This window comes from Chrysemys picta, chromosome 8 (genome assembly GCF_011386835.1).
Source record: "Chrysemys picta bellii isolate R12L10 chromosome 8, ASM1138683v2, whole genome shotgun sequence".
NCBI classification, from domain to species: Eukaryota; Metazoa; Chordata; order Testudines; family Emydidae; genus Chrysemys; species Chrysemys picta.
This window is the reverse complement of record NC_088798.1, coordinates 4,533,346-4,556,545: the sequence shown is the minus strand read 5'-3', so window position 1 is coordinate 4,556,545 and position 23,200 is coordinate 4,533,346. Positions and strand designations below refer to the sequence as shown.

Here is a 23,200-nt window from a genome sequence, read left to right as displayed (position 1 = left end):
CAGGTGAGGCTGGAGAGCGCTTTAAGCCATCTCCAAGAAGCTGCTAGGGTGGCCTTGCCCAGCAGAGGAATTTCATGAGTTTATAACAAAAGATTCAGGCTTAATAATGGTGCTTCCAGCCCCCCTCTGAGCACCTTCCCCCTTGTTTGGGACTGTCTATGATCTTGTACAATCCAGCCAGCTTGAATTCGACCCGATCCTTTGCCCAAGGTGGAAAAACTAGACTCAGACAAAGCCCTACGGGGGCTACCGTGCGGGACTATCTCGTAGTGACCGGGGCTGGCCTGGGCGGGATGAGCTCGCAGTGCTTTCCCAGTTTCTGTCATCACGCCCTCAAGTGCTGTATTAGGATGAGCAAGTGGAGCTGCATACGAGGATTTAACAAGCAAAGCCTTAAAAATCAATGGGCAAACGTCGCGAGTCTTGGGGGGGGGGGGGGCAGTGTAGCCTAGTGGGTAGAGCACGGGGCCTCAGGAGACCTGGGGTCTTATTGCCAGCTCGGCCACTGACTCGCTGGGTGACCTTCTGCAGGTCACATCCCCGCCCTGTGCCTCAGTTTCCCCATGTGTAAATGGGGGTAACAATCCTGCCCTCCTCAGTAAAGTGCTGGAAGAGCGGCAGATGAACAGCGCTAGATGAGAGCCGGGGAGTATCCCTCTAGCTCCCCTTTTGCTCAGCCCTTGCTCCTCAGTGTGTGTTTTGCCGTGCCAAACGCTATGTCAGGATCTCAGCCCTGTTCCTAGAGCTCCTGAAGGCCAGATGTTCAGAGGAGGTCACCCCCCCAACCAGTCGGATCCGTCTAGTTCACAGGGCCGTCCATTGGCTCTTGCAGTGAGCTGAGCGGCCACGCATCCCTCAGCCCTGCCTGCTCTGCCCATGAGCACTGCCCCTGGCAGCAGCGTTCCTCTTGGAGTAGCCAGCGAGATGGCCCTTAGCTCAGGCTGCAGAAGTCCATGCTTCTAGCTCCGAAGGCCCACGTGTCGTTCCCCGCCGGCCGGCTCTCTAGAAAGGTCCTGGCAGCCAAAAAGAGCTTCCCTCTGCTCAGTGCAAAGCCCTGCGTTACGGCTGTGCTGTTCCTTTTGTCCGGTTTTCCGGGCAGCTGTTTCTTGGTGACCCTGGGGGTGTTTATTAACCTGTGGAAGTGGCTCCGGGAGCATCCCGTATCTCCTCTACTGGGGGAGTTCCTTAGAATGATTGCTCCTGGGGGAGGCGATAGAGCGGCCGCCGGGCCCAGATTCACAAAGCCATTTCAGTGCCTAACTCCCATTGAAATGAATGCAACGTAGGCACCTAAATACCTTTATACGTCCGGAAATACATACGCTGGAAAACACTGAGATCCTCCTTCAGCATCTAGGCAGGCAAAGCACGTGCTGTTTAATCTGTTAGGGGCTGGTAGCAGCCATTGACAGGTGGGGCTTGGGGCGTAGACAAGGCCAGTGCCAGTTGAGGTCGGTTACTACCAAGTTCTGGGATGGGGCCAGGTCTCCATGTGGGGCGAGTCAGCTCTCACCCCAACTCCTCCCAGTAGTAAATATCTCTATTGGCAGAGCGGCCTGGATCGCTCAGTCAGCTAGGCGCCAGCGAACAATGTGGTTTAATACGGCTATGTGGAAATGTCCCCATTTAGGAGCAAAGACTGTGGGCCATACTTACAGGATGGGGGACTGTATCCTGGGAAGCCGTGACAGACAACGATTTGGGGGTTGGGGTGGAGAATCAGCTGAACACGAGCTCCCAGTGCAACGCTGGGGCCAAAAGAGCTAATGCCATCCTGGGCTGCATAAACAGAGGGATCTCGTGTAGGAGCAGAGAGGTTATTTTACTGCTGCTGAAATCCTGGGTCCAGTTCTGGTGCCCACCATTCAAGAAGAATGTAGATGAACCGGAGAGGGTTGGGAGAAGAAAACCTGCCTTGGAGTGATAGACTCAAGGAGCTTAAGAAAGCAAAGGTCAAGGGGTGACTTGATTAGAGTCTGTAAGTACCCACCCTCTGAAACAAATATTTGATTACAGGCTCTTCAATCTAGCAGAGAAAGCTGGAAGTTGAAGCTAGACAAATTCAGATTGGATGTAAGGTATTCATTTCTAACAGGGAGAGTAATTAACCAATGGGAACAAGTTACCAAGGCTCATGGTGGATTCTTCATCACTGATGACTGTTTCAATCAAGACCGGATGTTTTTCTAAATAATCCCAGTGGTCCCTTCTGGCCTAGGAATCCATGAATTGATAGACACCCCGGCATATAGGCATATCCCCGCCGTGATGCTCTAACATCCGTGTCCAGAGCAGATGGCCTTGTGAAAGCTGAACCGGCGAAAGAAAGGAAGCCCGGGGCCATCAATGGAGTGCAGGGGTTCTCAACCTTTTTCTTTCAGAGGCCCCCCCCCAACATGCTATAAAAACTCCACAGCCCCCCTGTGCCACAGTAACTGGTTTTCTGCATATACAAGCCAGGGCCGGCGTTAGGGGGTAGCACGTAGGGCAGTTGCCTGGGGCCCCACGCCACAGGGGCCTCTGTGTAGCTACATTGCTCAGGCTTTGGCTTCAGTTAGCTAATATTCGGAGCCCTGCAGGTCTGTTTCGATTAGAACGAGACGAGATATTGGTGATATGAGTCAGATATATACTTGGGGTCGTCGTATTTATGTACGAAACGTTTATTCTGGGCCCAGAGATCTCCGTGTCTGCCCCTCCAGTGAGCTGTGCGCTCCAAGAGCTTCCTCTCTGGCTCACACTGACATCCTCTCTGGTTTGCCCTGCCTCTAACACACAGTCTGTAACTAGTATCCTCGCTCCTGTCTTTGCAACCCAGGAAACCCCTGTTCATCTGCCTGGGTTAGCCCTGGGCCGCCATGTGGCCGATTGTCGTGGGTGATCACCACCCTTTTCTGTAGCTGTTTTTACTGCATAAAGGGGCTTGACTGCACCTTCTGTTGAGCCCGAAAGAGGCTACTTGGCCCCCCATTGTGACTGTCTTTGGATGTGAGGCTAAGGGCTTGTCTACACTACCTACGCTGACAGAAGGTGTTCTCCCGTCGACAGTCGTGAGCACCTCACAGTCTTTACAGTACTTATCCTCACACACCCCTGGGAGGCAGGGCAAGGCTGTGAGCCACATGCTACAGAGGGGGAAACTGAGGCACGGAGATGCTAAGTGACTTGCCCAAGGACATGCAGGAAGGCTGCAGCAGAGCAGAGAATTGAACTCCACTCTTCAGCTCGCACACTAACCACTGCCCCATGCTGCCTCTCCGTGTGCCCTGGGCAGCCTGACTGGTCACTCGGCACCTTCCACCCACTCGGCCGTGTGTAACAGCCCCATCCTTCAGAGCCAGCTACTGCCACGCTGTAGTTCCCAACTGGCCAGAAGGGGTCACTGTTGAGCAAGATGAAGTATTCCCTTCCAGCAATTAACTCCACGTCTCCCACACCGCAGGGCAGATCGTAGCATCACCCAGAGACCACCAGGGCAGACCCATGAGGGCACCATTTCTCTTTGTGTCTGGGATCCTCAGGAGCTCACTCTCCTTCCCACTTCGAGCCCAGAATCCCAGTGTCTCCGCAAGGCAGGATCCCTGTCGCGCGGTCACCCAAATGGTTAACCATCCGCTTTGCTTAAAAACTTGGCTCCCTTTTCCTCCTTCGGAGCCCAAGTTTTGAAATAAGATTTCCCCCTCTGTTGTTGTTATAACTGCCCGAGACCTTCCTGTCTCAAGGAATAAAACATTTCCACCGTCCGTGGGATTAGCACCTCTTTAAATCATGCTTTTGGCTTGCCTGGGAAGGACCAGACCAGGAGATCTCTGTGGGGAATGCAACTGGCTAAACGAGACCGAATTGAATTAGCTCTGAATAAGCGACGACCCCGGCTTGCAGACAGCGCGAAACGCCTCGCTTGCCATGGCGCCTTTGGCTTTCCCCCCCTCTGCCGATTGCCTCTTCCTCCAGCCACTGCATCGGCTAAAGGGCTCACGGGGCAAACGGGTCGCATGCCTGCATGTTCCCGGCATCCCGCCATGCACACGATGGCACGTAGCCAACCAACCACATTTCTCCTGGGATTCCCCCCTCCCACTTCAAACCTCCATGACTCAGCTGTCAGCCCCCCCGGGACTCAGCGCTGGAAAGGGGCCATTTCCTGTAGCTATCTCTTCCCAGCCTTGACCCCCTCTGAGCATGGCGATGCCAACGTACCTCTTGTAAACCTTAGCCCGCTCTTGCACGCGGAGAGATTTGAACTCCGAGCGTCTGGAGCAAGAGCACTGGGCCTGGTAAGTACTCACGTACCAGCCTGGCCGAGCTAGGCCAGGGGGGAGTCTTTAGTGCCACGTTTAGCTCTGGCACATGCTTAGTCTTACGTATTTTATTCTGCCAGGGCAGGTAAACGTGCTGCCGTGGGCAGACCATTGCAAAGACAAGCCTGACTGGCCTTGGGGGGAAGAGGCAACGTGCGGGGCGGGGCCATGGTTTGACCAGTGGTCGCCCCCGCCCCCTCTTTAGGAAGCTTTCACCGCTTCCGTCATGGCTCGGACACGGATGCGTATTTTGTATCCGTGCAGGGCTCTAGGTTTCTTTGGTCCTGTCTCGGTGCGGGGGGCTTGGCTAGCTGACCTTCCAAGGTCCCTACATTTATACAGGCCTTGACCGCACCCACTGCAGTGGGGCCCATTCTCAGGTCAGCATCGAGGGGCTGCCGTAAAACCGTGGATGGCGGCTGCCTCCATATTTCATATCCCCCAGAGCGGTAACGCCCGAGTGAGGCAGTGGGGGTTAGGAGACAGTGGGTTACTGTAATATTCCACCACAGCAGCAATGTAACCCCCTTCGCTCCCCTGCTTGGCCAAAGGGGAGCTGGACCCTTCTTGGCCCAGTTTCAAGCAGCGCGTAGGGGCAGTGCGATCGTATGTGGATAATGAGCAGTGCCGAGGACCTCCGGCTCCCACTGGCTTTGACTGGAGACGCCCTCTCAAAATCTGGCTCCTCGGTCGGCGTCCCGGTTCTGCCACCGACTGCCCGTGCGATCGGGGGCGAGTCACATCACCTCGCTGTGACTCCGTTTCCCCGTCTGCCAAAGGACAAGGCACTCAGACTGCCGAGCGGCCGCTGTGCCATGCTTTGGGACCTGGAGATGAAGCACTGACCGTTATTTAGAGAGAGGACCCGGCGTGGAGCTAAAGCTTCCAGGGTGCTCAGAGGGTGGGTCTTCGCGGTAGTTCCATCTCCAGCACTAATAGCGTTCCTGGCTACTTGGATCCGTTTGGCCGATGGTCTGCGTATTACCACTGCCAGCGCTTACCATTGCTCCATTACCTCCCCCTAATCCCCTGCTGTGGCAGGACGTGCCGCAGGGACGGAAGCACAAGTGGGCTGACGGGAGGAGGCCGGGGCACCTTTGGCTCAGAACTCCCTCGGGTTGGAGGGTTTGTGTCTCAACTCACAGTTTAACGGGGTGGGGGTAGCAAACCTCTTTTACTGGGGCCCAGCCAGGCTGGAAGCACCTGGGAGCACATCCCCAGGAGCCGGTGGCTCAGAGAATGGCCCAGACCAGCAGATTGGATACTGGGGCCTTGTCTGCATCAGGCATTGCTGCCTGGCAAGCCAGGAGGTGAATTTCCAGCGCGTTCGCTTGCTGCGCAGGGACATCCTGTGTAGACAAAGTCCATCGTGATTATCTGGGGGAGCAGCTCCGATTTTTCACTGACGTCTTTGCTGTTGGCAAGCCCTGGCCTGCTGCCCCCATCCCCGTTCGGTGACTGCACAGGCCAGATCGAGCACAGACTGGCTCAGGGCAGCTTCCCCAGCCACCTCCGTGCTGTCTTCTCTCTCCTGCTCTCACCACAGCTGAGTCAGCCTGGGTAACGCAGGAACTGCCTCCAGGACAGGGATTTTCCTCTGGCTGGCTCCTCAGGCTCCCTGGATCATTCAGTGTTTGGCAGGAGACCGAGCAAAAGATGTAACTTGGCCCAGGAAGTTTGAACTTGGTTTTGGGAGAGTGAGCGGGGGGCCCCCTCCCATGCCCTGCCCGGGAGCAAAGCCTCCTGCAGCCGCCTGATCACCGCGGCTGTCTACACACCTGACACCTCTCCTGAGATCCCCCACCATGGAGCCAGCCGGGAGTTGCCAGCTCCAACCACGTGGGACCTTTCTCTCGACAGTCAGCCGAGGGCAGTAGGCCTTGGGTTCTCCCAAGCGCAGCACTAGTGAGCTGCGTTTGCATGGGGATGGGAAGCCTCCAAAGCCGGTCGAGGTGCTCCAGGCATGGGTGGCTCGGCAGTTTGTGGGGCTAGGGTGCACGGTGCTGTGGACCTACTCAGAAGCTTAAAGTGAGGCACGTGCGTACGTGAGAGCAGGATCGGCATCAAAGAGACCCTAACTTTCAGTTGTGCTGGGTTTTCTTTCGTTTTTAATGAGCCCTGGTGTTAAGTAGCAGGGTTTTTTTTTAATATCTCAATGGTGTTTCTTTCAATATTGTAATACGCTAGTGGCTGATGGGTCTGTGTGCTGCCACCATCTAGTCGCTAGGCTCGGAACTGTGTTTCATAAGCCCTATACGGCTAATAATCACTGAAGATTCTCCTTCAGGTTAAGTTGCGGGGAGGGCTGTGCTTTTGGAATAAGCAGGGCTGAGTTTTATTCCCCCTCTGCCACCGTCTATCCAGAAGGCATAGAAGCCGTGTGCGCTCCTCTGACACTCTTGGGAAGGCATTTCTCAGCACCGACTCTTCCAGCGTTTTAAAGGGGAGCCCTCCACGGAGGTCTCAGCACCACTTTGTCCTTCTCGATCGCTAGCTTCTTCCTTTGCCTCTTCAGGAGACCCGCTGGGCTGTACACTGATCACGTCCTCAGAAAACCCTACCTAAAAGACTAATACCCAGACAGTGCTGAATTAGGAGCAAATTAACCTCCGAAGAGAACCTATCAATTATAGCCAGCACAAATAACAATCAGGCCCTTTAATTTTAAACTTAATCCCCTTCGTCTTAGTGTGCCCCAGGCGTAACACGCAGCAGCAACCGAAATACACTGCAGCTGCCCTGGCGTCCTCCGTATGCAGCACTGGGGACAACGAGAAGAGAGGCTGGGAAAGCCAGGGGAAGAGGCCGGGTCATGGCAGGCCAGGGTGTCATCCCATGGGTGGGGACTGAGCCTGCCTGGGTCTCTATCCGGGGTCACACCAGCACCGAGCGTATCCCAGCAGAGCCATTGGCAGATCTGGGCCTTAGACTTTACGGGTCAAATCCTGGGCTGCTTTGCCCCTCACGCCGCCCTGCTGAAGTCAATCAGGCTGCACAGGGTGGAAGGGTGATAGGGACCGCACCTCCGTATCCGCTGGGATGGGTGGAGAGAGAGAAAGGGAAAGATGTATGGGGTGCATAGATATGTATGGGGTGGATAGACATATGGGGGTGGATGGATGGCTAGATAGATATGTATGGGGTGGACAGACATGTATGGGGTGGATAGACATATGGGGTGGATGGATGAGGACATATGTATGGGGTGGATAGAGGTATGGGGTGGATGGATGGCTAGATAGATATGTATGGGGTGGATGGGTGGGGAGATATGTATGGGGTAGATAGAAGTATGGGGGTGGATGGATAGCTAGATAGATATGTATGGAGTGGATGGATGGGGAGATATGTATGGGGTGGATAGACATATGGGGGTGGATGGATGGATAGATAGATATGTATGAGGGTGGATAGACACGTATGGGGATGGATAGATATGTATGGGGGTGGATAGACACGTATGGGGGTGGATGGATAGATAGATATGTATAGGGTGGCTGGATGGGGAGATATGTATAGGGTGGATAGAAGTATGGGGGTGGATGGATGGCTAGATAGATATGTATGGGGTGAACAGACATATGGGGGTGGATGGATATGTATTAGGTGGACAGACGTATGGGGATGGATGGATGGATGGCTAGATAGATATGTATAGGGAGATATGTATGGGGTGGCCAGACGTATGGGGTGGCCAGACGTATGGGGTGAATGGATACGTATGGGGGTGGGTGGATGGATGGATGGATAGATAAATATTTCTACCTCTAAGAAGTGTGTATCACCCTTTTTTTCTATCTAAACTTCATTCTCACCTCCGAGCCTCTCCACGGGCCACGTGTTTCAGAGGCTGGAGAGATTCCCCCCCTTTGGCTGTGTTCCGGGGACGAGGGGGCATCTGGGCCGGCCACGCAGCGCTGTGGAATCACGACGGCACGGCGCAGGGATCTACGAGGCCCTCTCCTGGTCTGGGGTCAGACTGGCACATTGGCGGGCTCATGGTTCCATGCAAGGGTTCATCGAGACTCACTGGAAGCCATTCTTCCCCGCTGGAGCTCAGCGTTGAACCGGTCCAACTCCTCCTCCCCCAACCCAGTTACCAGCTCCACGGGGATTCTCCCTCTGGCTGCACAACTAGCCTTCCTCCACTCCCTGCCCCTCATAACCCCCCCTACACACACACACACACCCAGCATGGGCAGAGACACCCTCCCTACCGAGAAGCCCCCATGAGAAATACACTAGGTCAGCTGGCTCCCAAAATGGCCCGCAGGGAGCACCGCATGGGGATGGAGTGTCCCGTCCTGCTTTCCTCCCTCTCACATTCTAGGGAGGTCATCAAAGGCTGCCTCCTTTCCAAGAATAAAAACTCAATTAGAAAGCAATTAGTTTGACCGGCTCGTTAAGCCACTTCAAAGGGGAGCCGTCGTCTCCTCCTCCCCCCCCACCCACCCCCCGCCGCCTGCGAGTTCCAGAAATTCCAGGGCAGAAATAATCTTTGTTTGTTTCATGACGCAAGGAGGAGGCCCAAGCCGGGAACAGAGGCGAAAGCAGCTGGTGCTTTCATGGGCTTTAAAGCTCTTTTTCTCAGGAGGGAGTTAAGTTTTACATTTGCCTTTAAAGCATCCCCCAGAATCAGACCAGGGTGCGATTCTCAGCATGCGCAGACATGCTCACACTAGCGATCATGCGTATGTGTATCTGCATGAGCTCAGAATCCCGCTCCAAGTGTGGATGAAGCCTAAAATTGACCGTCCAAAATCAAGACACGTTTCAGAATCTTGGCCTGGAGCTGGGAGATGAGGGACTGGAAGTTTCACCTTCCCTTAGACTTTCTATTAGGAAGAGATTTAGGGGATAAAGCAAATTCCATGGAAAATCCCATTGCTTGTGACTGATGGGCCCAAACACTGGTTAGCGTCCAGCGGGGATCAATGCTGCGCTGGCTGGGAGAGCAACTAGATGGTCTATCGTTTCCATCTCTGATTGCTGCGGTTCTTGGACATGCAAACCTATGCTCAGATTCAGTACAGTTGCTACTGCCAGACCTCTGTAGGGCAGTCTGTGGACTGGTGCAGGGTCCTGGCAAACTGGTATTCCCTACTGGAGAAGGTGAGGGGAGTTTCTGTCTGGGTGGGTGACCTGCCAGGAGATCCAAGAACATTATGCGAGGTGGCGTTGGTGATTCATGAAGCAGTGTTGGGACGCTGAAGAAATGCTTGAACATGGGGCTAGAGAGGGTCCCCTGTGCTACTGCAAAATGGTTCTCCAGATGTTTGGTTCTTCAAACAACTGGTGCTCCACAGACCATGTTTTGAGAGCCACTGGGAATAAGGGATCCTTCTGCGCAGGCTGGGGCTTTCTGAGCCTTTGGGGGTTTGCTCACGGGGGTTCACGCAAACCCTCCTTTCCCCCTGCGTTTCTGGTCTGTGTGACATTGTAAAACCCTCTGGTGGGCGCATGTTGCGCTGATCCACAGAAGATATGAGTTGTTCCAGTGCCTACCTACAAAGCTTTCTATCTCGAGCTACAGAGCCCTTGCTTTTGGGTGTGGAGGTCCCCAGTTCAATGCTTCATGTGTTGGCCAAGAAGGCGGCCATCACAGTTGCACCTCCTCCTCCTCCCTCAGTTTTGCTCTCAGTCCGAGATCCAACCCAACCCAAATCAAACTCATCCAAAGCCGCCGGGTTTAGCCTCTTTTCAAGGTGGGGCCTCTGCAAATGCATTGAGTTTCTCCCTGAACCCGTGAACGCACTTGCCCCTCTCAGAACTACAACCCAGGTTTGCCAAAAGATCTGTGAAGGTTGCCGGAGTCTAGAGCTTGTAACAAAACTCCAACCCAGGTGAGTTTTTTGCCTGGCTTTGGATTTTGGTCTGAAAGTTTGGAGATGTTCTACTTAGAACCCACCAGGCAGGATGTCAGGGATGAGATGTTTTTAAAGGAGTTGAGATCCTTAAATTCTACCTGGCCAGTGCCCAGAGATGGGCGGCAGGACCCTTGGTGTGATCTTTCAGCCAGAGATAGCATCTTTAAGAGTGAAATGTCCGTTAGTCCTTCTGCCTGGGTATGAACCCAAGTTCTGGAGTGTTTGACCCCACGACCTTGTGGTTACCATCTAGTCACATCGACATGCAATAGATCTTCCATGTTACTAGCAAACTCATTGAGCCAAATGTGTCTTTGGTTCAATTTCAGTGGCACTCCCCCCAGCCATGAATTTGCCCCATCCAGCCTGCATGCAAAAGAAAATCCCTTTACCAATCAGTCGAAAGAGCCGTCTTCAGCGCGGCCGTCTTTTTGCCCACAGTAATTGCTCATTACTAGTGCTCATGCAGCCATGTGATTGCACAAATTGGAAACAGGCAAGAGGAAAAGAAAGCCGGACCGTACCCCCGTGACATCGCAACATTCCTGCGGACGGTCGGGCCCGGCTCTGCAAACCGGGCGGGGGCGGAGGCTCCATTTTTTTTATTTTTTTATTTTTTTGCAACATCTTAAAACGCTGAAGATTTGGGGGGTTTTCATCCCTTGCGAAAGGGCTGCAGAAATTATGCGGGCTGGAAAAGAGAGGCCCCTGCCCTCCATGGAGCCAACTTCCCGGAGGCTTTGATTAAGAGGAAAGAAACCATCACTCGCAGGCAATGCGACTCTTCCGCTCCCTCCCCGGGGGAACCCGACCATGACATTTAGTGCTGGTCTGGGAGTCCTGGAGACCGAACTCCTCCATTCACCCACAGCATGAAGCCGTCCCAATGCACAGGTTGGGGAGATTCGATTACTAGCACCTCGGTATTTGCAGTAGGGTTGTGCTGGGATAGCCTGGTGCTAGGCGCTGTACATGCACAGAGCTTGCCTGGGAGAGCTTGCAATCAGAGAAGGAAATGAAGGTGCTGGAGAGGCAGAACAGAGGGCTCGGGTGGAGGAAGATGTGAAAGACAGGATATGGGACCGGACTGAGGGATGGAGTCAAAATTAACCTAGCTGTAAGCCCTGCCCCTGTGTGATTGACCATGCTCCAAGGTCCTTGGAGCTTCTCTTGAAGTCTCACACTCTGGGTCATCACTTAGGCCTAGATCCTTGAAGGTGGTTAGGCGCCTAACTCCCATTGATCTCGGTGTGGCCTGAAATCTCTGAGGATCTGAGCCTTAGCCCCTGCTACTGATCCCGGAGAGACAGCGTGGGCTAGGCAGCACGGGGGAAGAACAGGACTCTGGGTGCAGCCCCAGCTCTGCTACTGACTTGCTGTGTGGCCTTGGGCCCTTCACCTAAAAGCCCTGGTGAACGCTGGTATTATTCTCATGGTTCTGGCTTTTCACCAGCGAATCATTCCAGGGCCTCCGCTCACCTTCCCCCCAACCTGGGACGTGCTAGGGCCTCTCCTGCACCCAGAGCTCCCAGCTTGGCCCCTGTTGCTCTTAAGCTGCATACGTGAGCCAGCACCCATGGCCCAAGCCCATCACCCTGGCTCTAACCAGCTTTCACTGATGCTCATCCTGCCCGTACTGGGCGCTCGTGCTCCATGGGAGCCAACGCCGCCCTGTGACCACGTCCCTGGGACACAGCAGCAGCATCTCCAGCTTCAGGGCATCGAGCCGGCGTTCGGAGCCCGCCGCCCTTCCTTCAAACCCTCAGCCCAGGTGCACAAAGCCATGGGGTGCCGGCTGCCTCGCGCAGCACCGAACGCCCCAGTGCCTGAGTCTTGTTCTGGAAACTGGCTTGTAAACTAGAGGTCCTGCCCCAGGAGGGATTAAAGCTTAATCCAGGGGGAGGAGGGGAGGCGCCCTGGAGATCAGGAAGGTTTGGCAGCTCTGCTTCCCCGGTAGCGCAGTCACCAGCAAGTGGGGCTTTTGCTTCCTTCCTGCTGCTTCTCCGGGCGCTGCACGCCCTGACCTATGAAATCATAACTCACAAGGCAGGGGAGCTCCTGCCAAAACTGGGAAGGGGCAGAGAAGCGGGGAGGGGAAGCCAGTGAGAAACACCAGCAAGCCTGGAGGAAGAGCTGGCCCGACAGGAGGCAGTGTGGCCAGGGGGATAGAGTGCTAGACTGGCCTTCAGAAGAACTGGGTTCCTGGCTCTGCCACTGGCCTGCTGGGTCTCCTTGGCCAAGGCACTTCCCCCCTCTGTGCCTCAGTCTCTCTTTCTGTAAAATGGGTGCAATGATTCTGCCCTCCGTTGTAAAGCACACTGAGACCTACAGATGCTAGCTATTATTATTGCTTGTCGTTAAGGCACTGGAGTAGGGCTCGAAAGACGAGGGATCAATTTTTGGCTCTGCCATGGACTCTGTTCTAATCTAATGAATCGGGGTTCTTCTCCTGCACTCAGCTGTGACCGCGAGCAAGTCACTGCAGCGCTCTGCGTCTCAGTTCCCCATCTGTGAGAATGGGACTAAAATCCATCCGTGAAAACACGCAGCACTGAGTCAGTTCCGCAACCAGCCAGGGGTTGTCCTTGATTGGATTGCTCTTTAATAGTCTCATTGCTAATTGGCGCTACACCAGTTCGTAGCTACCTTGTTAGCAGAGACGGGACTCGGCTGCACATTTTGGGTCTGGCTTCGGATCACAAAGGGGTTTCGGTTTTACACTCCTGGCTTAGCCCGTCATAGATAAACTCTAACCGAGATGGGCCCAGATCCTCAGCTGATGGGAATTGGTGCATCTGAATTGACATCAGAGTAGCCACACTGCTTCACACCGAATCGGGGCTGACAGTCAGATGGGGGAGCGGTCGGGTTGCCAACTTTCTAACCACACAAAACCAAACACCCTAGTCCCGCCCCTTCCCTGAGGCCCCACCCCCTTCCCCATCTTTTCCGAGAGGCCCTGCCCCCACTCATTACATTCCCCCTCCCTCCGTCGCTCGCTCTCCCCCACCCTCACTCACGTTCACTGGGCTGGGGCAGGGGGTTGGGGTGCGGGAGGGGGTGAGGGCTCTAACTGGGAGTGCGGGCTCCAGGGTGGGGGCAGAAATGAGGGGGTCAGGGTGCAGGAGGACTCTCCAGGTTGAGATACAGGACAGGGTACGGGCTCTGGGCTGGGGGTGTGAACTCTGAGCTGGGGCCAGGGATGAGGGGTTTGGGGTGCAGGAGAGGGCTTCCAGACTTTTAACAGCCCAGTCGGCGATGCTGACCGGAGCCGCCAGGGTCCCTTTTCGACCGGGCGTTCCTGTCGAAAACCAGACACCTGGCAATCCTAGGGAGCGGGTCCACATTGGGAACCTAACCCTCTCCCCCACCCACGCTCCGGCGGTCAGCTGTGCTCAGCATTGGAGTTCTGCGAACCACGAGTCTGGCCGTGATGCTGACAGTCTGAGCCAGACTTTGAGACTCATCAAGGTTCAGACATGTCCTGGCCCCAGCTTGGCCCACCAGACACATGCACCCTCACTGAAATGTGGGCCCAGGTTTGAGTCTGGATTTCACAGCTCCCTAAAGGCCAGAGGCATCTGGGCTAATCACAAAGGCACAGAGACCGCAGCGCTGCCCCCTGCATCTGGCTGTTTTCCATGGGCTCAGAGGAGCCCAGACAGCACCAATAGCAGCAACGTGAAAACCTAGCAGAGCTTTGCAGGGGAGATGGATCTGGACTGAGCGAGGCCAAATGGTGCAGTAGCTCCTTGGGGGCGGGAGGAGCAACGGCCCATCTGGTGGAGGAATCCCCTCCGGAGACCCCCGGCGCCTTGCAGATGCTGTAGCTATTTAAAGGTGTTGGGAGGAAGGGCGGCTGGCTCGTTAGTCTGTCGTTATTAATGACCGTTTATTTTCGGCTCGTCGGATGTTTTCGTTCCTAGCCGGCGCTTGTGGCAGCAGGAGCGACGGGCAGGGGGGGAGCAGTAGGGGCTGTGTCCGCAGCCCGCCGTGCCTTGCCCTTCCATCAGGGCACAACCGTGTCCCCTCTCCCTCTCTGTGTTTCTTTAGTCCAACCCCATCTGCATCTCGGCCAGTGATTGCCCAGCCCACTGGGGCGTGTTCCAGGTCCTCCCCGTACCCCATCCGCAGAGGAAAGGGGGCTGTCACAGCTCCTGCTTTTCGCTCGGGTGGTCCCCGGCTCAGTCTGCTAATCTTCATTCGAGAGGAAGGGGACTGTGTTTAGCGAGGCTGCAGAATAGAGCTTCAGGGTTAGGGTGACCAGATGTCCCGATTTTGTAGGGACAGTCCTGATATTTGGGGCTTTGCCTTATATAGGTGCCAATTACCCCCCACCCCCTGTCCCGATTTTTCACCCTTGCTATCTGGTCACCCTATTCAGGGTTCTCCCACTGCTGTGCTCTTCGGCACTCACCACAGCGGCAAGCATGGCTTCTCCCCACTACCACTTGAGCTACGGGAGAATCTCCTTCCTTTCCAAGTGTTATGGGGCCTATGACACATGGGGGAGCAGTTTTGATTGCGTCCAGCAGAGGGCGAAGACGCACGTCCCCACCTGACAGCCAATTAATATCCGAGTGCTTTGTTTGCATGTCGGTGAGACTGATTTACGCTCTGCGGACAGAAGGCGTAGCAAAGACACAGGCAGGTTCTGGTATTTTTAACAATGCAGGTTCAATGTATTATCCCTGGCTCTCCCGGTCTCTGCGTAGCAGGATTTGAGCTGGCTGGGGTGAGCCGTTGGGTTTATAGAGTTGCATTTTAATATCATCTCTTTCAGGGCGGGGGTGGGGGTTCGCAGTTTGTGAAATACAGGTGGGAAAGACGTCTCTGCCAGTGCGCGGCCTCCCAGGGTTGATCTGGAATAGGGATCCTGGCAAGGACCTGGCTACGGAGATGTCTAAACCTGGCATGACACCCTTGGTCCCCTTTCCAAGAAACGCAGAGGTGATGACCCAGTTTTCCCTGCACTGCCTCTCCAGAGGAGCTACAGGCTCTTCCCTCTCCTCGTTTTTTGGTTTAATTGTCTCCTAACCCGCCCGCTTTGCCTGGTTTTAATTGTGATCCTCCCTCCTCCAGCGCTGGGCTCTCCCCCACCTTCTCCCAATCGTCTCATTAGCTGGAACCCTCAGTCAAAACTCCCCTCCCAACAGCCTCGTTAGCTATGCAGAGCCCTGCCCTCTCCGGGTCCCAGCAGCCTTGTTATCCTGCTGCCGCGTGGGCCTCCCAGAACCACTCGTTAATTATTATTATTAATGATTATTGTTACAAGTGGTTAAGAGGCGCCCGTCTCGCTGTCGTTCCTGGGTTCACTTTACAAGGATGAGCTGTAACAGCAGACGGTGTGTCCCGGAAAGGGAGCATATATATCCACCCAGCAGCCAGCTGGCTAAGTGGCAGTTCATCATCTATCTATCTATCCTCATACCCCTATCTATCTATCTATCTATCTATCTATCTATCTATCTATCTATCTATCTATCTATCTATCTACATACACCCACTCTATCTATCTATCTATCTATCTATCTATCTATCCCCATACCCCTATCTATCTATCTATCTATCTATCTATCTATCTATCTATCTATCTATCTATCCCTTTACACTCCCTTTATCTATCTATCTATCTATCTATCTATCTATCTATCTATCTATCTATCCCTATACACCCCCTCTATCTATCTATCTATCTATCTATCTATCTATCTATCTATCTACATACACCCACTCTATCTATCTATCTATCTATCTATCTATCTATCTATCCCCATACCCCTATCTATCTATCTATCTATCTATCTATCTATCTATCTATCTATCTATCCCTATACACCCCCTCTTTCTTTCCTTCTTTCTTTCTATCCCTATACACCCCATCATCTATCTATCTACGTATAGGCATATCTATCTACAAGAGGCTAGGACTCTTCAGCTTGGAAAAGAGGAGACTAAGGGGGGATATGATAGAGGTATATAAAATCATGAGTGATGTAGAGAAAGTGGATAAGGAAAAGTTATTTACTTATTCCCATAATACAAGAACTAGGGGTCATCAAATGAAATTAATAGGCAGCAGGTTTAAAACAAATAAAAGGAAGTTCTTCTTCACGCAGCGTACAGTCAACTTGTGGAACTCCTTGCCTGAGGAGGTTGTGAAGGCTACGACTATAACAGAGTTTAAAAGAGAACTGGATAAATTCATGGTGGTTAAGTCCATTAATGGCTATTAGCCAGGACGGGTAAGGGATGGTGTCCCTAGCCTCTGTCTGTCAGAGGATGGAGATGGATGGCAGGAGAGAGATCACTTGATCATTGCCTGTTAGGTTCACTCCCTCTGGGGCACCTGGCATTGGCCACTGTCGGTAGACAGGATACTGGGCTAGATGGACCTTTGGTCTGACCCGGTACGGCCTTTCTTATGTTCTTATCTATCTATCTATCTATCTATCTATCTATCTATCTATCTATCCTGTAGTTGGATTATCCCCCTTTTCAGATATCTGTGTCTTTAAGAATAAAACCACCATTCCCTTTGCTCGAAGGAATGTTTGTTTCGATAGACATCAGAGATGGAGAAGACCCATGAGATGTCACCTACTCCAACCGCAGGGACCAGGCCGGGCTGATCCCTGACGTATACTCTCCAGAGTTTTGTCTAGTCTAGTTTATGGTGTCCCGAGAGACGAGCCTTCCACTGCTTTGCTGACTACATGGCTGTTGCTGTATTTGCGGCAGGTCATCCTAGCTGAGAGGCTAACACCCCATCTACACTTAAAAGTTCTTAGACATAGCGATGGTGCTCAGGGGTGTGAAAAACTTCACACCCCAGAGCATCGTACTTAAACCACCCTACTCCCTGGTGTGGACGTGGCTAGCTGGAGGGAAAAGTGCTTCCGTCCACTTGCCTCCCGCTGCTTGGGAAGGTGGGTAACTCACCCTCTGTCGCTGTAGGAAACATCTACAGTGACGTAGCTGGGGCACTGTGATGCTGCAGCCCCCATAGTGCAGATGTAACGGCTGTGGTGAGATGGAGCCACCGAAGGAGCTGGTTTCTGAGCAAAGGGTTCCGATTCCCCCAGTCGGGTATGCAGCGTTCCCAGGGGGAGCCCACCCCCCGGCTGATTGTGGACTGGAGCGAGGCGAGAACTGACATTAGGTGGCCGGCCAGCTGACATCAGTCGACCCGCGACCTGTAACCTGCAAACAGTGCCAGGGTGCCTAGGTGTGGAGCTGGTGGGAAGGGGCTTGCCCAGCATCTCTGCTACGTATTGAACCAGCAAAGGAGGCTGCTGGGTAATTTCTTCCTGCCCAGCCCATCGAGGTGACCCCCGGCTTGCTGCCCTGAGTGGCAGCTCATTGTGCCATGTGTCTGCCATATCCCTACCCTGACCCGTCATCCTGGGGAGGGCACACAGATTAGGGGGTGACAGACACACTTGCATGAAGCAAATCTTTTCCCTGCGGTTATTGGATTTAGGGGATAGAGCATTGGACTGGGACTCCGGAGTCTACTCCTGGCTGGGCCACTGGCCTGCTGGGTGACCATAAGCAAGACGCAGCACTTCCCCGTGCCTCAGTTTCCCCACCTGTACAACAGGGACAATGGTACAGCCCTTCTTTGTAAAGCGCTTGGAGCTCGGCTGGTGGCAAGCGTTAGAGAAGAGCTGGGCATCACTAGTATTGTTTGGCCAGGCAGCCTGGGCGTCTCCTTAGTGCCCATGGAAGAGAAGAGACGCGGTGAGATGAGGCTGAAGGGAGGTGCCCAAGCTCGGGTTGTGGCCCAGGGTTTGAAGCCACCCCCCAAGCCCAGCATTTGGGGGTGTAAGAGACATATATACAGCACCCGGCTCTGCTCCGGACGGGGGCCTCCAGATGAAAATGTAGCAGCCACTCAGAGGCCAGGCACTGGGCTGTGAGATCACACGCCTGCTGTGCGGCTGTGCCATGCCTGCTATTCCTGGTTGCCCCCACCTGGCCTCTGCTTAATTAGAGCCCTCCAGTGTCCTTGACGCCACCCTTCCTCGGGTCAACAGTCGCTTTCCTTTCCAAATATAGAGGCTTCGGTTATTAATTTAGCTCCTGCCTTTTTAACTCCCACTCCAGTTTCAGACGAGCTGCAAAGCCACATGGGCACGGGCTGTCGAGCCAGCTGAGCTCACGTACCCGCCTGGCATCGCCCTGTGCTTCGCCCAGTTCTAATACCCACGGAGAGACGTGTTGGGCAGTGTTGCCTTGTGATTAGACAAGGGGACTGGAAGGCAGGACTCCTGGGTTCTCTCTCTCTTAGGTGCTTTTCCATCCCTATAGTGGATTTAGCCTCACCCCCCGAGTAATAGAGGGTTGTTAGTGCTGAGAGGAAACTGAGGCACAGAGAGGCTAAGGTTGTGTGATGGACCAGAGACTTGAGCCCAAGCCTTTTAAGTCCTACACCAGTGCCCTCACCTCTGGCGTGTCTAATCCTGACTTTTCCACTGAGCAGAGCGAGGTCAAATTTTTCAAAGTGGCCACTAATTTGGGGTTCCTTGATTTTTTGGGGTGCGTGATTTGAGACACCCCAAAGCAGTGACTATGTCTGAAAATGTGACCTCTCCGGGACTGGTCCCACCTTGCCCTGCGGGCTGCGCGGTCACTGACGCCGTTCTTTGCGCAGGGCGCAAATGTCGAGACAAGCTGCCAGGCAGTGGAGAACCAGGCTGATTTAACTGAGTTCCTGACTGAGCTGTTGTCTGTCATGGAATTCAAGTTACTGTCCAGATTTTCAAAGCTCCGACCTGTGTCCTCGGTCAGGGCCCCGTGTTCATTTGGACTTCATGGCTTCGTGCTATGCATACAGCAGCATCACAATTTGATGACATGTATCGGTGACCTGAAGTATGATCGCCTCTGAATCTTAACCTCCCTTAAAGGAGACCTACAAAGGAAAAAGAAAGAGCTTTGTGTCTTTTTTTTTTTTTACTTCTTTCTGATCTATACAGAAAGCCTGAAAGGGTTGTTTTTCTGCTGTTATTTTTTTAACCTAAGAAACAGCAGGAATATCAGATCTGTTCTCGCTTGGCTTTGCTGGAGAACTCCTTGGAGACTCAGGCGAGGAATAGAGCTTCTAATTGAAAAGGAAGAGGCATTTGGATTTTTGTCAAAGACGTCCTTTCTCCAAAGCGTTCGTTAAATATTGGAATTAAATAGGACTCTATTAGTTTGAAAAGTGGGATGACATTTTTGAGAAAACGTTCATGAAAAATTCATTTTTTTTCCCCGTTCAAATTGAATTTTCTCCTGCCAGCTACAGAGCTGGTAAAAATGTGCCAACATTTTTGTGATGTTTTTCTGTCCTTTTTAGGCCCAAACGTTGAAATTTTCCCACTGGCAGAAGTGTTGATAGAAACCATATAAAAACCCTCGAGTCTGAAACAATCACAGTAGCACAGCCTCCGAAGACATAATTCTCCTCCCAGCGCCAGTCATCCGGAGAGATTCAGCGTAGCCAAAAACAGGAGTTCTAATGCAAGCGGAAAACCAACATATTTTACCACCCCAGACCTTTCTAGCCCGCTTCACGTAGCACAAAGAAGCAAAAATAAAGGTCACTCACCCATTTCCCCCCCTTTGCAGGTTACCGTAAAAAAAAATCCTACACTCTGAAACTGCCCCGGTCCCCTTTGGCACAATGATTCCTCTTCGTCCCCTGACGTACCCTCTGAGTGACTTACTAGCACCCACACGCTTCCCTTATTCACCTGTCAGGTATAGATCATAGTCAGCCAGGAAACTCAAAACTAAATTGCCAGCACGCGTACCACATAAATCCTCCCCAAGCCCCACTGACAGAGGCAATTTCACTTCTATAAACTACAGCGCACAAATCCTTCTCCGTATAGGTGTAAGGGCCAATCCTGGGCAAAATCCACTGTGGGTTATTACAGCTTGCCTGCTTAAATTCCCCTGCAGCTTCAGTTGTATATGGAATTCTTCATTTCCTGTCCGAAACTGCTGAGTCACTGTTTGCTGTTAAACAGCTGCCATGTTCCACCCTAGAGGCGGCTGCATTTCAGAGGTTCCTCTGTACAGTCGGTAAAGTGCTTTGAAATCATGCCGATTGAAAGAGAATGTATTTGCAAGTGGCCAGAATCTGCTCTCTGTTACTCCAGGGGGAATTTAGACTCACTGTGCTGAGGTCAGTGGAGCGAGTCTGGAATGACTAGAAATCAGTGTTTGCCCTGTACCATTTCAGCCTGTTAATGACCCAGTATGATGCGGGGGAGATGTGCTTCCTATGTCCGAAGGCTGGGTCCATCTGCGCTCGAGCCCCAGGGTGGGACCAAGGAGGGGGACACACACACATGATTATTCATGCAGGGATCTTAAAATGGCGTAAGACTCACCCCTTTGGTTTAAAGAACTCTCTCGGCAACCCCTGCACGATGATTCTCTATTTCTGGCCTAAATAACCTTCGGCAATAAAAGGGAAGGGGAGAGATACCAAATTTGCAGGGAGCACACCTCACCTTGGCACTAAAACGAGGAACACGGGAGGCAAAGTTGGGGGTGAAGTTACGGTTATTGCAAGCACACTTTTATAAACACACCCTGCCTTGTGAAGCAGTCCTTTTGGAAGAGAAGAGCGGCAAGTTTAGACCTCTAGGGGTTACCTCAGGAAGCTCCCCGCCCCCAGGATCAGCCACTTGTGGAACCAGTGAGACTTGGTCCTCCAGTGGCCAGAAGGGCTGGGAGCAGGCAGGGTCCAATCAGGGCCCAGCAGGCCAGATTAAAAAGAACTGGTTGCTTCTTTCAAAGGCCAGTTCTGGGTGAAGCTGTGATAGGAAAGGACAAGTGTCCCTGTCTTAACACAAGACACCTGCCCTGGTCAGGAGCCTCACGCAGACCGTATTTTGGTTGGCTCAACAAAGGACTATTGGTTTATATTCCGATCTTTAGCACCCAGGTGGCCATTTTGAGTTGTGTCCATGTGGCACAGCCTGGCTCAGGTGAGCTCATGAAATATCCTTACGGGCACGGGGGTAAACCAGGGAACGGCCACTGGGGATGCCTGCAGCAGCGGTTCCCAGGGTGGCACATAAAGGGTGCGCTACAAAGAATTAGCAACATGCCAGGTAGGCTCAGTTCTGAGGGGCTGGGACATGAAGTTGCAGGGGCGTGGGGGGAGGGTAGAGGCGGAGCGGTGTGTGTTACAACTGCTGCGAAGGGGCTAGGGACTCTTGGGTAGATAAAACCCTGGGTGGGCACATCACCAGCGCCACGTGGACATTTGGCCAGGCAGCTGTAGAATGCAGCTGCTCTGACAGGGTGAAATTCACCGCTGGGCAAAGGGGCCATCACAACGTCCAGGGACCACTCGAGCCCTGAGGGCTGGCAGAGGGGCGACCCTCACCCGCAGTACGGTCAGCCGCTGTGACAATCAACCCAGCGGGCTCAGGCTACGCTGTGATTCTCTGACACGGGCGCAAGTTAAAAGGCACATCCTCTTCAAACAGGACCTCGTTAGTTCACGTTCACACTGTCTACGCGGGGCAGCGCAGCCCTTTGGTGCACGATGCCGTTCACTCCTCTATAGTCTGAACTGTAGGGCCATGTAGACAAGGCCTGAGTTTGCTAAACCCCTGATCTGTAGCGTGGAGAGAAATGAGGCTGGCCGATGGGAGGAGAAGGGAAATAAATCTCACCTGAGCGGCCTGGGTGACAAACTTTTCCGCAGCTCCCCGGGCTTGGTGCTGGGATGCTCTGCCCTGGGCTAAAAGCTTCCTTCCCTTTTGCTCTCCTCTCCCACAGAAACCCAGAGCCTGGAAGAGTGCGGCCAGCGGGTGAAGATGGTCCTGGAGTCGCCCACCCTCCCCCAGCAGCACGGCCTCCTCCTGCAGCACCTCACCAGCCATTTCTGCAAAGTGGGTCAGAACGGCAGCAAAAGCCACCTCACCCCCAGGGCCCTGGGGGAGCTCTTCGGCGACGTGCTCTTCCGCCCACCTGCGTCAAGGTGAGCTGGCTTTGAGACGCACCTGGCTTTTGTTATAACATATGGACAGTGCCTAGCACCGGGGATGGGGGCTGTAATCTCAGCTGGGCTGCGAGGTGCTGTTGTAACCCACTGACGAGTGGGTCTGACAGAGCCCTTTCTGCACCGGATCAGCACACGATATGAGTCTGTTACAGCAGGAGTTCTCAACCTTTTTCTTTCTGAGGCCTCCCCCCAGCATACTATAAAAACTCCAGGGCCCAGCAGGAGGGGGCCTTGGTGTTCCTGGCTTCAGTCACCGGGTTGGAAGAGGCAGGAGATTCAAGGCTTTAGCCCTGCAGGGCTTCAGCTGCAGAAGGGTGGGGGAGCTTGGGGCACTGGACCTCAGCCACCATGCAGGGGAGGGCTGGGGCTTCAGATGCGGGGTAGGGGGACTCGGGGGTCCGGGTTTCTGCCCTGCAGGGGCCTGAGGGCTCAGGGTTTTAGACCCACGGGGGAGCACCAGGGCCTCAGCCCCACAGCTCCGTTCCTGGCTTCAGTCCCGCGGGGGGCACCCAGGCTCAGGCTCCTCACGACTGTGCTCCGGTTTCAGCCCCATGGGGGTGCCGGGGCTCAGGGCCCCATGTCTTAGCCGCGGGGCCCCACGGCCCCCTGAAATCAGCTCGTGGGGCTGCCAGGGGGCAGCAGACCCCTGGTTGAGAACCGCTGTGTTACAGCCCAGCTAGGTAGCTGTAACTCAATGTGTAGCAGCCTGTGCTTTTACCTCCAGAGGTCCCACGTTCAATTCCCCGGTGTGTTGGCCACTCTACCCTAATACAAACCATGAGTGTTGACTATGGCTCCATCTCGATGGCCCTTTTCTTCTCATGCCTCTCTGCTGAGGCTGTCTCCAGCTGCGTCAACGATGCTGGTGCCACAGACAGCTGCTCATTAGGAACTGGCCTGAGGTCCCTGCTCATAGAACAAAACGGATGTCCCTTCTCTGACACCGTCCAGCTCCAAATGACTGCCTGGCTAACCCAAACTCGGCTGGTATCCAGCCTCCGCATGCCAGTCCTCAG

At 53.7% G+C, this 23,200-nt stretch overlaps 1 protein-coding gene across 3 annotated transcripts in view; it reads left to right on the top strand.

Moving 5' to 3' along the window:
* PIK3R3 (phosphoinositide-3-kinase regulatory subunit 3) overlaps positions 1-23,200 on the top strand; it is a 313,811-nt gene that overhangs the window by 135,165 nt on the left and 155,446 nt on the right. For all 3 annotated transcript variants that reach the window (XM_042845026.2, XM_005302995.5, XM_065553757.1), the window contains exon 6: positions 21,959-22,160. In XM_042845026.2, the coding sequence (XP_042700960.1) occupies positions 21,959-22,160 (202 nt within the window). The remainder of the gene's footprint in view (positions 1-21,958; positions 22,161-23,200) is intronic.